This window comes from Conger conger, chromosome 3 (genome assembly GCF_963514075.1).
Source record: "Conger conger chromosome 3, fConCon1.1, whole genome shotgun sequence".
NCBI classification, from domain to species: domain Eukaryota; kingdom Metazoa; phylum Chordata; class Actinopteri; order Anguilliformes; family Congridae; genus Conger; species Conger conger.
In genome coordinates, this window is record NC_083762.1 from 32,434,028 (window position 1) to 32,451,319 (window position 17,292).

Consider the following 17,292-nt stretch of genomic DNA (forward strand, 5'->3'; position numbering starts at 1 on the left):
TGTACAGACAATTCCAGCTGTAGGAGCAGTGATCATATTAATAATACAGGTCTGACATCCTTTACATCAGTGTTTTTCAAGCCTGGTCTTGGGGACCTGCTGGGTATGCTGGTTTTTGTCAAAACCAATCTCTTGATCAATTAAGGTTGTTGATAGATTTCCCATAATTGAGTGGTTAAACATATTTCAACACAATACTGCTTTAGCCATTTGCTATCTGTTGATGATTTCAGGCTTCCACACTGAAATGAGCAAATGAGACCCAACTGATTTCACATTTCAGTGTAATTGAAACTATTTGCCATCCAAGTATATACAGCACAGTACATGAAAGCATAAGTTGGGACATTTATGTTTAGGGCATGCATACATGCATTTTCTGGAATAATGTGGCTTTAAAACATTAATACATCTAATTAATTTTAATTGTTCAATGTCTGCTTGTATATTCTGTTTGCCTACATGTTTTTGTTTATATTCGGGTTTGTATTATCTGTTTGCACTTTTTTATGTTTTTGGTTCTTTGTGAAGCACTTTGTAACCTTATGATTAGAAAAGTGCCGTATAAATAAAGTTTTACTTACTGATTAATAACAATTAGTAGTTCATTACAGTACAGAGTTTACTATCGTTAGAACAAAAACCAGCACATACAATGGGTCCCCAGTACCTGGTTTGAGAAACACTTTTACAGTGAGCTTTCCAACAGAAAATGGCTGCTAATGGGCAAGTTCAGTGGTGCCAATCATGTGCTGAGAGCAGGCAGGTTTTCATTCCAACCTATCACTACACTAGCGGATTTAACCAATTAGCACAGCTTCAACCAGAGAAGAGGAATCTAATTGGTGAAATCCGCTGGTGTAGTGATAGGTTGGAATGAAAACCTGCCTACTCTCCGCCCTCCATGGCACACAGCTGGGTAGCCCTGGTCAAGTTTATTAACTTCTCATTCATCTATTGACACAGTATGCCAAAGGGGAGCAAATGTAATTGGCTGCATGATTTCAATTCCGAAATAATGCATAGCCTGCCTGTATTAACCTATAGCCAGTTCTGGAAAAGTTATGCTATGTCTTGGTCCTGTCACAAAAAAAGAACATACATCCTCTTCTGTGGTTTTACATATTTGGACACATCTAGTCCTCACCAAGTACTAACAGTAGATATATCTAAATTATTTGTTTATAAGTTAACACACACAAATGCGACTTTGATATTACTATTCAACAAAAAATAAGCCAACATGCAGAAGTCACACATGGAAAAAGTATGCCCTTCTTACTTCCATATCAATGAATAAATTACTTAGAACCAGATGCTTCTCATCAATTGCACATGATTAGTTGGTCATCAGGAAGCTACCACCAAAAGCAAAAGCATGAAACACCATGCAGAGATGCAGTTCTCGGGCGATTTTAATACAAATGCTTGAGAGAAGACTACAACCACACAATGCTCAAAGTTCTGCTGAGGATGCTAATAGTCTCAACGATGACAATGTATATGGGGTCTAACACAATGTCTAAACTGATAATATTGTCCCAAAGCTCATTCATAACCAGTGAAATTAAAGCATTTGAGTTGCTATGGTTTGGCACTCTTTGACATTGATCAGCAGATTTTATTTTTATGTTTGTAGGCAGTTGAAAACGATAATGTAGTTCAGGTATGCAGTGTGTGTACTCTGCATGCAGCCGAGGGCAAAACTGAGGTGTAGTATTAAAGGGAATGATTAAGGATTGACTAAGTGAATGTGTAATATAATGTGCGGTTGTGTGTGATGGTTGCTAACTTCTGTATCTCATTTGCATGTGCCTGTGTGTAAAGGATTGTGCTGCATGCTCTTTGCTGACACAATCATACACCACAGACCAGTCCCTCATCTGCCAGGCATCGAAACTGTGTGTAGTATTAAATGTCACGTCTTGTGTGTGTATAAATGCAAGCATACAACATTATCCAAATCTCTCAGTTGTAATTTACTCTAGATTTGGGGAGGGATGTGGCAAAAGATGTGTGAGGGTTGTGGGATTGCAGGATCTGCCACCCTTGCCAGCTCGTCGAGCACCTCGAGAGCAAGATCCTTGATCCTGAGGACCAGCTTGCTGGACACCACAGTTCAAAATTAGAGTTCCACACTGGAGTGGAAGATGGCCACATTCTCCAGGAAGAGGGAGTTGGTGATAGCTGTGGACTCTATTAGAGGTGTAGACAGCATGGTCTATTCACAAAAAGAGTCTTATACAGTGTTTTGCTTGCCTGGTGCCCAGGTAGGAGATCTTTTGGAGCATGCAGGCACGCTGTGGAACTATGGAACTAGCAGAAAAGATGGGAGCATAACCTCCATGGTAGTCTTCTATGGAATTGTACCATTACATACCATGCCTAGTGAAGATTTGGATTAAGCTCATAGGAGAACATGAGAGGGGCCTTGAGACAGTACTATCCTATATATCTCAGGGAAATTGTGTTCTGTCCATCTAGTGAAGTAGAGAGGAAAACAAGAAAATGCTAATTGTGCCTTTTCCTCTGGCAAAAGCATACCTCACATTTCCAGCTCCTCCAGTCCCCATTAAATGCGCATATTTTCCCCAACTGCAGAAGACATTGTAAATTCTCAAAAGACCTCAGCTGCAGCCTTTTCTTGGAATAAATGGCACGTCTTAGTGTAGGCTAGAAACAGAAAATCAGTCTCTGGTCATTTAAGTTTTTATTTGATTTTATTTGAATTATTAATTAATTAATTAATTAATTATCCTAACCCGCTTATCCTGAACAGGGTCGCAGGGGGGCTGGAGCCTATCCCAGCATACACTGGGCGAAAGGCAGGAATTACACCCTGGACATGCAAACTCCACACAGAGAGGCCCTGGCCGACGGGGATTGGAACCTAGGACCTCCTTGCTGTGAGGCGGCATCCGTGCCGCCCTTTTATTTTTATTATTTTTAATAATTTATTTTTTTATGGCCAACTAAGTTGGATATTAGTTCAACCAAGTGCATACATTTGCACTTTATTGAAATTCTTTTTTAGACATTTTAGTTCCATTATATTGCAATTTACCAGTATTTCCCAAACTCGGTCCTGGGGTTTTTGTTCCAACCACAGTTGGAATCCAAGAACTTTAACAGGCTGTTCATTCTTCTTAATTATGTGCTATGTTCAGAGGGATTATTTACCCTCTTAATTGTGTCAGACGTAGCTATGCATGTGTTCACAGAACTAGCTAACTACATGCAATTTCCTGCATTTTTGCCATATTTAACTGCTATAACACAATTTTGATGGTATTATTATCATTATGTATCCATATTTTTTGGGCTGTATTTGTAAAAACACTTGGCAGGTATAAATAACATGGTGTTTATACTATAGGTGATAACTTAACCTTTGACTTTATGGCCACCAAATTTTGCAGTAGCAGCGGTAGCTTTGGGACTATAAAAGAACAAGACACGCATGTTCCCTTTTTACCGGAAAAAATAAATAAATTAAAAATAAAATAAAAAGTAAAACTAAAATGCTTTATACCAGCGCGCGTAGTAGGGAAGCTCTGTTAGGGACGTCACTTTTGCTGTGCGATTGTTACCATGCCTACAGACTCGACAGGCAGCCACATAATCCGCATGGTCCTAGAGTCTCATTTCCTCGTGATGTAGGTTTAGTTGTGATATAAAGTGATATTGCCAAAATCGCATCTTTACAGGTACAATAAGTAAGATTTTTGTGGTAAAATATCGTTACAAGACCATTGTAAATCCCTTCCTATCATTGAGAAAGGCTCACTGACATGTTGACTCACCCTCTGCCACCCTCTGCCTGTATAGTCAATAAATTTGGGTTTAAAAGTGTATATTTGTCGGGCCGTCACTCTGTATGAAAACATTGTCCAGCAGTACAACATTAAAGCTCATTGGTTGAAAATTGTTTCTTACTGCCACAGCCAATTTGTTCGTGTAGCTGCCAAAATGGCGCTCCAGACAAGCGATCACTGAAACTCTTTATACAATTTCTTATTGTTCAAGCAAAGACTAAAAAATTAGTTAAAAAACAATTCGTTTCTTATCGATAGTAACAACCAAATTAGCTGTAGTTAGCTTGACGAATTTACAAGTATCCACTTACTATGAAATATAGGCAATACGAACATAGTAGCGATTGCACAAGCGTTGTGATTCAGGTGGATATTTGTATATTCGGGAAGCTAACCAGTAATAGCTCATTTGCTTGTTACTGATAGCGAACTGGTCTTGTTTTCTAACTAGATAAGCCATCACTGAAACTATTGCTTGTCTGGAATGCAATTTGGGCAGCTACGCGTTTCTCTATCTCTTTATGTGTTCAATCATGCTTAGCTAAACTTTCATATGTCTCAAACTGTAAGTTGCAGTCGGTACATTATCATATCTTCGTTATATATCCAGTTAGTTTCATAGACAAGTTGCTTGCTCATAATATAGTAAACAGACAAAACGTATAAATAGTGTTGTGCAGCACACTAAAATGAACATTTCATAAATTAACCTGTTCGGCGAACATTTTATTACTAGAACACTACGAAAAGACGGCAGGCTCTTTTAGTAAGCTCTTAAATAAAAATTAAACTGAGCTGGGGACAATCCCCCAGTGGCAAAGTAGAGTTAAGAGCTTGAACCATAAACATTCCATGTCACTGCCCCATTCTTCCCTCCTGAATTTGTTTTTCAAGCTGAGACCCACGGTAATTCAACCAGTTTTCTTTATTTTTATATTGTAAATGTCATGCACTTTTCACATGTCCAAATGAATAGTTCTCGAGAACAAAAAAACGTGTTTAAAGAAAGCAAAACTGTTTACTTGATTGTTTTGACCGCAAGTGCACTGTGCAACATCTCACTTTTTGGCATGCTGAGAAATGGACTGCTGTCAATTACAAATGAAAGCAATTCAGTTCGTTAAAAAAAAGGAAATACAGTGAGAGATGGGGTCTTAACGCCAACTCACGTCTTACCAGTTTAGGAAAATCAAGGTTCAGATCAGTCCTTCCAGTATTTTTGTGCCAAATGCCTGGATTTGCTAGTTAGGGAAATCTTTCAGCCAGGACATGTAGCTAATTAGTGGAATCAGCTATTTGAGTTCATGGGTAGAAGAAACACACGGCAGCATTTTTATTTCCTGGCCCTGGACCTTTCACTTTACAATTAAATTGGCACCCATGTAATCATAAATAATATCCTGTATTTGTAAAACCAGTTAAGCATACGAATGAGTCTCTTTTTTCAGTTAAAGTAGACCAAAGTTGGGGTTTTTTTTTAACTTAAAACAAAACAAGTGAGAGTCAGTAAACTCAATATCCAAGGAAAACAAAGCTGATCTGGCAACACGGAATTGCGCTTTCTGAAATGTTACGCAATTTTTGTAACTGAACGAACTGTGTATGTAGCTAAGTGGAGTGACCTCAAACAGTGACGGTCTCGACGGAGTGGAGGTCGGTCCTTCTTTTAGTTGTTTTAGGTTTAGATTTCTATTAGTTGGTTATTTTAAGAGTTTGAAGCTATGTCTGTCGCACTGGCAACACGCAGACTTCGTTCAATTTCAAAGACTTTTATACGATCGCTGTCTGCCGTTTCAGCGCATAATTCACTGAAGACTGCTTCAACAAGGCACAGAGTCGAGGCCTGTGTTCGTAGCCGACAGTTCTGCTGTTATACCCGGGCACTCAGGTAGGAAACACTGGGGTGTGTGTAGATGCAGTAGAGCGTTTCTTGAGCAAGGTACGATTTGCATGGCAGTAGCTAATGTTACTCAACTTATACAGACCTTATGTTAGTTGGGTAGATTTTAATAATAGATATGGACAGGGAGTGTCAATATTGTGTAACGTTAGCTAGCTAACAACCTGGGTGAGGTTCGCTAAAGCCAAAACCTATCTAGCTACAGAGTTGAGCCAACTGCCACAGGCTGTATAGAAAATACACCAAATTACTTGTTTGTTAGTTAATTAAAAGAAACTACCGTTGTGGAAATATGTGCTAATTCTGCAAAATCCCTTCCGTTGGGTGCTGCCTATATTTTATGTGAGGTAGCCTAGTTGAGTAAGTAGCCGGGCACTCGTAATACACATGCATTGAAGCGTTGGCTAGCTGTCGTTATGGAACATACTTACAGGTAGCTAGCTAATGTTAAAGTGATCCCTTTCGTTGTAACCTTCCACATGAGAATTGGCGATGTAACTGAAATATCTAATTTTTTAAAGTTGCTTTGAATTTAAAAACTTGAAACTTAAAATGAACTAGCCAGTGGTAGTAGAATATAAATGTTAGCTAGTGCCTCTTATTTTCCGCTACATTGGCCGTGCATACTGCGCTGTGCAGGCGCTGTACTAGGCTGATTTCTTTTTTAATGAGTTCGCCGGTAATTTCTTCATTGCTCGGCCCTAGACTGTTCAGTATAGCTAATGAACTTTGGTCATCCCCACAGCTGCCAGTCATGAAGCTATGCTAAGGTTATACATAGCTAATTGATAATACATAAGTTATGCACCTTTAGTCGTAGGCTGTCATGTATATGTATAACAAATTAGTGAATTTGGCCGATTTTTAAAGAAGTTGTCTAAAATCAGTCGCGGGTTTCGAGCGACAGGGCGTGTTTTTACTGTTATGGTCAGCGCTTCTGGCACGCCATTCCTGTAACTTAATCGCATTTCTTTAGAAATGGCGTTAATTGTTGTTTAAGCTTTCGGAAAACATAACAAATAGCCCATTTGCTTAATCGTGTATAAGTAAAATAATATACACTCAGTGACACTCTGACCCCATCTTGCCTCCGGAACAGACTACGTTATTCGCGGAATAGATTCAGCAAGGTGCTTGAAACAGTTTATAGGGATTTTTCTTTACGTTGACCAAAATAGCATCAGTCTAGCTCGCGGCCCAGGTTCCACATCATCCCAAAGGATTTAGATCGGGGGACTGAGCAGGCGATAAACTGAAGTCCCATCAATATAACCTGCTTGAGATGATGCACTCTGCTGTTGTAAAAAGCTATTATTTGTGGCCTTTCGGTTTGCTTTAAACCGTCTGCGCATTCTTCTCTGACCTCTCATTAACAAGGTGTTTTCACCCGAAGAACCCACGCTCATTGGATTGTGTTTATCACACAATTCTCTGTAAACTGTAGTGAGAGATTCCCAAGAGGGCAGCCGTCAAAGTCGCTTAGATCTGGCCCATTTGAACGTTTGGTCGAACAAATGAAAAACAAGGCAAGTGGATGACCGGAATTGTGCACCCCTGTTTTATACACTTCAATCCGATAGCCTGAACATAACCTGCCCTGGACCATTATTGGCGTTTGGCAGATGCTCTTATCCAGAGCGACGTACAGTTGATTAGACTAAGCAGGAGACAATCCTCCCCTGGAGTGATGCAGGGTTAAGGGCCCTGCTCAACAGCCCGGACCACCGACCTTGCGTGTCCCAGTCACGTACCTTAACCACTACACTACAGGCAGCTTTGCTGTGCAGCATAAATTACTAATCTGATATACCCCGAGTCTGTTTTTCTCATACGGTAGACGCAGGATTAAAGTTTAAGGTAACGCGCTAACCCTGTAATCTTGTTTCATAATACAACCAGGCCTGGGCTAAATATGGCTGAAAAACAACTAAATCTGTAAACTGAATGAACAGAATAATTCATTGGGAACAACAGCATGGAAACTAGACCCTGATCAAATTCTCACAGATTATGGCCATGTGACCTATGAGGCATGCAATGCTCTTCAGTCCCTTTCTTGTTTGAATGGATGTCTTGGATGGATAACATTGGTTACATTCCAAAAGTGGGTGTGTTTATCACTTATAAATGAGAGGTATAAGTCAGACTCCCAAGCTACCTGTGTGCTTAAGTGGTCACCATTATTGTCTGCATTTGTATAGTGCGTTTATCCAAAGCGCTGTACAATTTATGCATCTCATTCACCCATTCACACACACACACCAACGGTGATTGGCTGCCATGCAAGGCACCAACCGACTTGTCAGGAGCAATTAAGGGTTGGGTGTCTTGCTCAGGGATACTTCGACACACCCAGGGCGGGATCAAACTGCCAACCCTCCGACTGCCAGACGACTGCTCTTACCACCTGAGCCAATGTCGCCCCATTAAGCACTATGAACTTTTTTCTTTTTTCAGATCTGAAAACAAGGTTACTGTCAGTTTCATCAATCGCGATGGAGAAAAGGTGACTGTGAAGGGCTCCCCCGGTGACAGTCTTCTCGATGTCGTCATCGAACAGGACCTAGACATCGATGGATTTGGTGAGTGGATGCATTTGTGTTCATGAGCACCTCGTCATGCACTTCTGGAGTGATTTTGCACTCTTCCGCTGAAGAAGAGACCTACCACTCATAACTTCATTCCGCATTTAAACCTCTCCGTCAATTCACTGTGCTATGGTGTGTATTTAGGAGACTATCTGGAGAAAGTGAAATATGGCTTGTAAAACTGGTGTGTAATGTGCAGTAGTGCGGCTTGGTACAGTTATTGGGGGTCACAAGCATTAATGGAACCTTGTGCAGTGTCTGACAGCATGTGTGCTGTGTGTAACATTAACTGTATAACTGTATTAAGTGGCTATTGGTTACTGTTGTGTGTATTGTATATGTTGTGTAATGGTAAAGAATTTAGTAAAATATGCATCAAATCATGGCAGGAATTTCACCGGCCGCCACAACAGCCATGTCGCTGCCCCCTTTCAAAATGTCATAGCCTGCAGCCACTGTTATGCTGTATTTCACTTACACCCCTTGTGCTCCAAACCCTTAATATGTTGAGTAGCGATCTAGCTAGGCAATCAAATTGAAATTCTTGTGTGAATAATAATTATTCATGATTGTTAATATATTTTGCAAGTCTAATGTTCGTTAGCTAGCTTGCTAATGTTGCTACAAATGGGGGACTATGAGGACTGTAATTCCTACACCGTTTATGGATGTAAAAACCTTCAAATTGAAATGGGAGGTCCTGAACGTTAACCACAGAGTACAGAGCAGAAATGTGTAACTGACCAAATTTTTATAGACTGCACTGTGAAATCACAATGCATGATTTAAAAAAAATGCCAGCTAAACCCTGTTCACTAAATGCCCCGGAGGCTTGTGGCATTTGAGCTTTGCAGTTCTTGTATCTCACAATGGGAGACTGACTAAGACTAAGCCATACCGAAGGATCTGTATGCTAACTCAACAGTTTATGAGAAAAAGTATGTTCACGACACCAGAATGTTTGTCCGTTTAATCCACAGCCTGGCCATTCACTGCTGTATAACTAATTCAATGAAACATTCGGACTTGAATCACTCTTACCCTCTTATCAGGAAACAAACTTTGTGTTTACTGATAAGAGGCAATTTAAAGGGCTTGACGGTGAACTCTGGTTTGATTGGCTACAGAGTCCAGAGCACAGCTTCTGGTGCATTGCTGCTGATTGGCCACTTGATGGAGCCCCACATCCGTGACCCACTGCTAAGGATGTACAACTTGACTGTGCGAGATCACGGTTCACAGTTCACACAATTTCCATGGGACCTATGCACAGACCACCCATGCAAATGGCTTCTGGGATTAATAGGGCCGTAGGAAAAACGGGTAATTAGGTCTGTTAGGGGCTGTTTTTTTTTGTGTTTTTTTTTTTTTTCCCTAGTTTTTCTGGTGATTTAATTTGTGGCCAGTTTATCTTGGGCACATGCAGTGCTATGACTGTATATGGAGTTGTCTTATATCAGGGCTCTGAGAGTGTCAGTCAATCCATATGTGTCTATATTAGATCTCAGTTTTTGTGCACATTTTGTTGCTATGTGTATCAGTGCTGTATGTGTCTATTTCAGCTGTGTGTCTGCTGCGCGTATATAATGTACGTGCGTGTGTGTTTGCATCAGAAGCAGGTTATAGTTTCCATTCCCAAAGTGTCCCACTGTGACTGTGTGAAATGTAAGGTATGCAGCTCTCCCACGGGGCGGGGTAATAAAATAACAGGCGCTGCATGGGTGCAGGTGGTGTACATATCGCTGCTTTTCGTGTTTTCATATCTGCTTCTTCCGTTGTTCTTGGCCGCAGACGTAGTTCGGCTAAAACCCTATCAAAGGTTTACTTAGTTGGTGTGGTTAGTGGCATGGTGTGCTTCTGCGTGTTGTTTTGGTTTGTACATGGATGAGAGATTGAGAAAGTGTTTTTTTCGTTTGAGTGTGCAATCAAAATGGAAATGTGGGGAATTGGCCAATGCATCTGTCTCAATTAGATAAATCCGCTACACTCACCTGAGCTCACTCACAACTGTTGGTCTGCTTGTGTGTGTGTGTGTGTGTGTGTGTGTGTGTGTGTGTGTGTGTGTGTGTGTGTGGGTGTGTGGGTGGGGGACAGCGTCACACTTATGTAACCACTCAGTATGTCAGTGCACACGTGCACACAGTTCTATAGCACTGAGCTGGCTCTGTTCCTGAAAGTCCTGTGCTGTGCCACGGTACCATATTGAAATATATTCCACTCTGGTCAAGCAGAATCGGGGAACATATTAAACAAACGGTACTAAGGAAACCACGCAGGCTGATTGTTTTGCAATGGAAGTGGTGTACGTGTGCACCTGCACACCCCTCCCCCAGTTATCAGTGCTTCTCTTCATTTATAGCCTGTGGTCATGACTGCACCTACAACTGTATGCTGAAATCTTGGTACATAATGCAAGGGTTTCTTCAGAAGACGTATGAAGTCGACTACAAAATTGCAGTGCTGTTATAAATAGTTATAAATAATAATGAATAATAGTCATAAATAATAGGCCCCCCATAACTTTTAAGATGGACAAAAATAAAAAAATTAGGTAACCAAAAGTTGAGGGATGTGCCCGCTCTGCAAAGCGAGGCTTTCCACTGGGCTTATATTTCAGATTCACACCCCAGGTGGGGCGCTGCTGTTGTATTCTCAAGCCTAAGGGCACCACCTCCATATAATGTCCAGCTGTATAAATCCACTGTATGTAAGAATGTAAACTTTCTAGGTCACTCTGATTAAGGGCGTCTGCTAAGCGAAGAAATGGCGTAATGTAAAATGGCTGTGCATTTACTTTTAACAGACTCCTTTCTTAAGGTATAGAGAACCTTGAGAAGCTTTGACCACTCATACCTAAACCCCGTTCAAATTAAGTGAATACACATTGCAGTGCCTTACAGGTGAAGCATTACTGCTGTGTCCTGGTGTGTAGGTGACGTGTGACACTAGGCGATGTGTGACAGGTGTGTGTGTTATCGTCGCCCTTACAGGTGCCTGTGAGGGCACTCTGGCCTGCTCCACCTGCCACCTGATCTTTGATGAAGATGTCTTCAATCAACTGGGACCAATCACAGACGAGGAGATGGACATGCTGGACCTGGCCTACGGACTGACGGACACGTGAGTGGGACCTGTCCCTTTCCGTGGCAACAGGGCTGGGTGTAACCCATGCCTGGTCACTGCTGAAAGTGTGATGGAAAGCTTGTGCCCCTCAGGCTGTTGGCATTGTATTAATGATGGGGAGAATGGCACAATACATCTGCAGGAGCCCCATGAGAGATACTTACAGTGGGAATGGGATTCACCTTGAGATGACCCCTTTAGGACAGGGGTGTCCAGTCCTGTCCAAAAAGGGCCAGTGTGGGTGCTGGTGTTTCAGCCCAGCACCCGGACACTGATTCTACTTATCAAGGATTTGAGTGAAGACCACGGTTAGTTCATCCATTACATCAGGTGTCACAGTACTGGGCTAAAATGAAAAACCAGCCCCCACACCGGCTCTTTTTGGATTACACTGGACACCCCTGCCTTAGGAGAAGAGCGAGAACTCCTTCAGCATATGCTGTTGTTGAGTGTCACGAGAAAACTGAAGCGCACTTGACATGCATTCAAGTTGGCTAATAAGAGTGTGCTAGTCAATTGTTATTGTAATCAACTCTCCAGCTACTCCTGCAGTATTGGATCGAGCACCTATGATAGTATCCCAGAGTAGCCCTTTCTGTTCTTTTCTATTTAACCAGAGGAGGTCCATTGAGAACATGTTTCTCTTTTTCAATGATGTCCTGGGAGAAATGCCCGAGAGAACAAGGTGTATTATTCGCCGGCCTATGTCGCTGTGTGCGTGTTTGTGCGTGAATGAGTGAATACTTCCCTGTCTTCCCCTGCAGGTCTCGCCTGGGTTGCCAGGTCTGCCTGACCAAATCCCTGGAGGGTATTACCGTGCGCGTTCCGGAAAGCGTGGCGGACATGAGGGAGTCTGATTTTGGCACCACTAGCTCCTCCTCCTAGGCCACGCCTGGCCCTAGAGCCTAGATTTGCACTGTAATTAATATGAATATGCATTTACCTTTTTACAAATCATTACATGAGTCAGGGATGCTGGTTTCCGAGGCATCCCCCTTTCTCTTGGGCATTAAAAATGCCAACCATTAGGACAGAAACATTTCATTATGATTTCTGGGAGGAGTAAAATAAGCCCATGCCTAAATTAACTTGGAGTGAGAATAATCACTTTAAGACCACTAATGCAACCCTGTGTGATGTTTTAACGTGATTGTACATAGCGCAGTTGTGTATAGCTGGAATTATATCTAAAATAAACTAACCTGCCTTCATAATGGCCTAATGGTGTTTCTGCTCTGTTGAACTCGGACTTTGATGTTTGTGGTAGATACTGGTGTCATCCCCAAATCCCTTAAAAGCGGCAGTTGTCTGACACTTGGGACCAATGTGTCAGTCAGTTACCCTACCAGTTTGTGCAGTATGTCCAATTAAGCAATTAAGAGTGATAGCGAGAGCAAGGCTTCACATGAACTGGAAATGAGTGGAGCCAACCATATGTTAACTTTGAACCTAGGCCAATGTCAGAAACCACTTACTTGCCGATGGTTAAGGCTATAAGTACAGTACACAGGAGGAGAAAGCTGTTAAATAGGTGTCATTTTCTCTAAATGTAGGGTACTTAACATCCCTGGATGATATGTGTATTTCCAAGGTTTCACTGAGTATGGTCATGTCAGAAACGGCTTCCTAACTGCAGTGTCCGCAAAATATTTAATAATGTCTACTAAATGTACTACCGGCTGTCTGACATATCTTGCATACTATTTTCAAATGGCGCCGTGGAAGTGTCGTAAGACATCTGCCCTTGTAATAAAAAGCCCCTGCCTCTTCATGATTTATTGCACTGCCATTGGACCCATAAATTCCTCTTGGTGGGGCCCCCTAAAATGCATGGTCTATTTCCTGAAAATGCTTCCCGAATGCATTAGGCAAACCCAGAAATTATAATCCTGGGATTTTAAATAGACTACATTGAGAGAATTTTTGCAAACTCGACAACTTTCTCCTCCAGTGTTCTCTTGGTCTGAATTCGGGAGCAGACAGTACATATTTTGAGGACAGGTAGGTAGGAGGCAGTTTTGGACATGGCCAAAGGTTTAGACATTTGTTTTGCTGTGGATAGAATCCTTTAGATAATTTTCACCATATTGGTACAGCTCATTGTGGCTTCACCATTATGGGCGACACCAATCAGACACCAAGTAAGACCACTGAATGACCTCAACTGAAACAAACCTGAATCCAGTGGATCTCATGTTCTGCGATTAATTGCAGACTTGGGAACTTGCAATGTTCAATGCGTGAAGAAGACCTGAAGGAATCGGTCCACTTTCGAAAGGAGGAGTCTATTCTTTTGTCGGGGTTCGGGAATAATTAATGAGCGAATGTTGAGGCAATGGATGGGGGATTAAGAACAGAGAATTTTGCTTTGTCTGATACTTTAGCCTGCATGTTTTTTTAATTTGTATTTTAAGTGAGGTTCAAGAAATCCTCACTAGTATTTCATCTGACGGGAAAAGAAAATCATTGCACACACAGGGGGTTACTTCCTATATTGTTTGCAAAGCCAGTTCAGTTCCTTTTTGGTTTGTTCATTGTCTATCCTCCCATGCAGAGCACCTGTTAAGTTTGCTTGTTGTATGTCGCAAATTTAGTCTGCAAATGCCTCTCGAGGGAAGACCATAAGGGGAGGAAATACGTTGAAGTGGATTCGAACCCAGCCAAGTTCTCCATTCTGGTAGAAGAATTGCTTGTTAGCAAATCCGGATGATTGGAAGAAAATATGAAATGAAATGATAGTTGGTAGCCTGTTTGGGAAAAGGCCAGTGGCTGGTGGTTGGTTGCTCAGATGGAATCCAGACTCGGTCATGGAGGTTAAAAGTCCTGGGACACAAAAGATTCTGAACTTGCGGGACATCATTTATCTTTGTTCATTCTGCCTGCCCTGCACTGTTTAGCTATTCTTGGAGCCATAAACTGTTGTGTTGTTGAGGCCCAGACTTAAATCCCGTGACAAAGCTGTGGTCAGAACTGAAGAGGGAGGTATCCCAAGGATATCAATGCTTCTGCATGGTAAAGTTCTGCATCGATGAATGGTAAAAAATAAAATAAATAAAAAATCCCTCCAAATGTTTTTATTATTATTTTTTTTATTTTTTTTATACTATATCACCAATTATAGGAAAAGACTAATGGCTGTGATCTTTGCCAGGTGTGTGTGCGCAAAGTATTAAATCAGGGGTGCCAATAATTGTGGAACCTGTTTTTTTGGGAAATACTTTGGTGGATTCCATTGAATAATTTATTAAGCACACTGCTTTCCACATACTTGGAATATTTTAAAAAATGTCAATAACTGGATTATGGTTTAGTGTACAGCACTTTTTGTGAAAATTTATCAGGGGTGCCAATAATTCTGAAGCCCATTGTAGCTCTTGATGCTTAACATTGAAAGTCTCCTTAATGTGATGGATGATGTGAATATTCAAAGAAAAGACTGTAATGCAGCACTGGAAACTTTCAGTATGAAAATTTCTACAAGTCACCATAAGAGGAGCATGTTTTTGCTTTGCTTATCAAAAAAGGCTACATCATGCTGGAGGTGGGAGAGCAGGCCAAATTTAGCTTTTTTAGGTTCCCATGTAAAAGCTTAATGATTGAAACTTCTGCTTGTGTTACATCACCTCTGGAGACCCATGTGTGTTTGGAGGGGTGGTCCTCCTTACTCCACTGCTCCCATGTGTCAGGGGCTGCAGGAATGAGTAATGAGGAGTCAGCCCCTAAGTATCCTCCTGTTACATTTAAAACCACACACCAACGGTGATTGGCTGCCATGCAAGGCACCAACCAGCTCGCCGGGAGCATTTGGGGGTTCGGTGTCTTGCTTAGGGACACTTCGACACACCCAGGGCGGGATCGAACCGGCAACCCTCCGGCTGCCAGATGACTGCTCTTCCCGCCTGAGCCAATGTTGCCCCGTGAGTGTTCTCACTATGGGCTCATTCCAATCATTTATATTTCTCCACTTTTTTCCTTTCCTTGCTCCTGACCCGGAAATGGATTGAGCTCCACCATCTTTAAGTACCTTCCAATCCCTTAAATCTTCCTTCTAGGAGCTAGAAGTAGAAGTTAGGAACTCCCAATCTTTTCTTTGAGCAAGAAAACATCAGCACATCCTTGCGGAAGTATTTTTCCGGAAAGCCTGGCACAAATGATCGACCTGTGGATCCACCTCTCCTTGGCTCAGGCGGTAAGAGAAGTTGTCTGGCAATCGGAGGGTCGCTGGTTCGATTCCCCCGCCCGGGCTGGTGTCCCTGAGCAAGATGCCTAACCCCAAAAAAATGCTCCTCCCAGGCTGGTTGATGCCTTGCAGGTAGCCAATCACTGTTGGTGTGTGTGTGTGAATGGGTGAATGAGAAGCATCAGTTGTACAGCGCTTTGGATAATTCATATTTTCTTGACTTCCCCTCTTTACTTATTTTTCAGTCATCTTTTCCTATGCTCTCCCGATGGGTTGAGCTAGTGGCAAGAAAAGGGAAAAATAAAAGGAAAAAGGAGAAAAATAAAGAGGGGTGTACTGTGTAGTCTGTAAGTATCTGGACAGTGGTACAATTTCCATTATTTTGGCACATTGGATTTCAAATGAAGCACTGAATAATGAGCTTAAAGACTGCAGACTGCCACCTATAATTTGAAGGTATTTACATCCATATTGGGTGATCAGTGTAGAAATTACATCCCCTTTTTTCCCCCAAATGTTGACATTGCCTTGGATTTAACTTTGTCTCTGACAAATGCTTCTGGGAAGTGTGAATTTTCTAAATTGTCACTGATCAAGAAACAAACAAACACAATTAGACCATGGGAAGAGAAGGACTGAGCAATCTCACTAAGTTGTTAAGCATTGTTGAGATTTTTTAGAAAAGCAAGAAAGAATAGCTTCCAGCTTTCAAACCTCTCTTGTTTGTTAAAGCCCTGATCTGCTAGGAATGTTAATGCGACATGTTATTATTTAGATTAGACCGATCAAACTACATTGAGCTAAAGCAGGTGGCTCCTCCACTGTGTAGGCTTGCGCTTACTGCTACTGTTCATTTTCATTTGGATTTCAAACTTCAAACTCGATTTTTAACGTTTGTCGTAGCCCCAGGGTCCGTGTAGTCTTAATCCTGCCCAGCCTATGAGAGAGAGGGTTGGGCGAAGAGGTGTGTGTAATGCTTATGCCTCTGTGTGTGTGTGCTTGCTTGTGGGGGCATATTGTCTTTGGGTGTGTCTTAGGTTAATGTTCGGTGATTTTGCAGATGTCAGTGTAGCACAGTGAGCCAGCTCTGAGGCACAATGTGTTCTGTAACAGAAACCCTGTGACCACCATCAGATTTCACATTGGAGACAAAGTCTCTAGCTGTACTCCGTGTTCTCTGCTCAGCAGGAGGAGGGGATCAGGAAAGGAAACGGACACAAGCATCACACGTATGGTATTTGGAGACCCCCTGGATAGAACCTGGATAGAAGCAGAAGTGATCAGGGGGCGTCTGTCCCCTGATGTGCATATGCATGTGTGTGTCTGTGTGTGTGTGTGTGTACGTATGTGGGGGTGACGGTTTTGTGGGTGTGTGTGTGTGTGTGTGTTTGTGTGTATATATGTGGGGGTTAGGGTTTTGTGTGTGTATGTATGTGGAGGTAATGATTTTGTGAGTGTATGTAGGTATGTGAGGGTTTTGTGTGTGTGTCTGTGTGTGTGTATGTATGTATGTGGTGGTGAGGGTTTTGTGTGTGTGTGTGTATGTGTGTGTGCGTATGTGGGGGTAATGATTTTGTGTGTGAGTATGTAAGTATGTGTGGGTTTTGTGTGTGGGTGGGTTTTGTCTGTGTGTGTTTGAGTACGTATGTAGGGGTGAGGGTTTTGCGGGAGATAAATATTTTCCTC

The 17,292-nt window shown here is 41.9% G+C and overlaps 1 protein-coding gene across 1 annotated transcript; it reads left to right on the top strand.

The window, feature by feature from the left end:
• The first annotated feature begins 5,397 nt into the window (after positions 1-5,397).
• On the top strand, positions 5,398-12,640 carry fdx1 (ferredoxin 1). The gene is made up of 4 exons (XM_061236704.1): positions 5,398-5,703; positions 8,173-8,297; positions 11,294-11,423; positions 12,191-12,640. Exons 1-4 carry the CDS (start codon positions 5,537-5,539, stop codon positions 12,309-12,311), a joined length of 543 nt encoding a protein of 180 aa, XP_061092688.1. The 5' UTR covers positions 5,398-5,536; the 3' UTR covers positions 12,312-12,640.
• The last annotated feature ends 4,652 nt before the right edge of the window (positions 12,641-17,292 follow it).

What these genes read in the sequence shown, in the direction of transcription:
- fdx1 (XM_061236704.1), top strand. Translation starts at nt 5,537, where the DNA reads ATGTCTGTCGCACTGGCAACACGCAGACTTCGTTCAATTTCAAAGACT. An exon ending in TGTTATACCCGGGCACTCAG is followed by an intron (nt 5,704 to 8,172) that starts GTAGGAAACACT and finishes TTCTTTTTTCAG; the next exon opens with ATCTGAAAACAAGGTTACTG. An exon ending in CCTAGACATCGATGGATTTG is followed by an intron (nt 8,298 to 11,293) that starts GTGAGTGGATGC and finishes TCGCCCTTACAG; the next exon opens with GTGCCTGTGAGGGCACTCTG.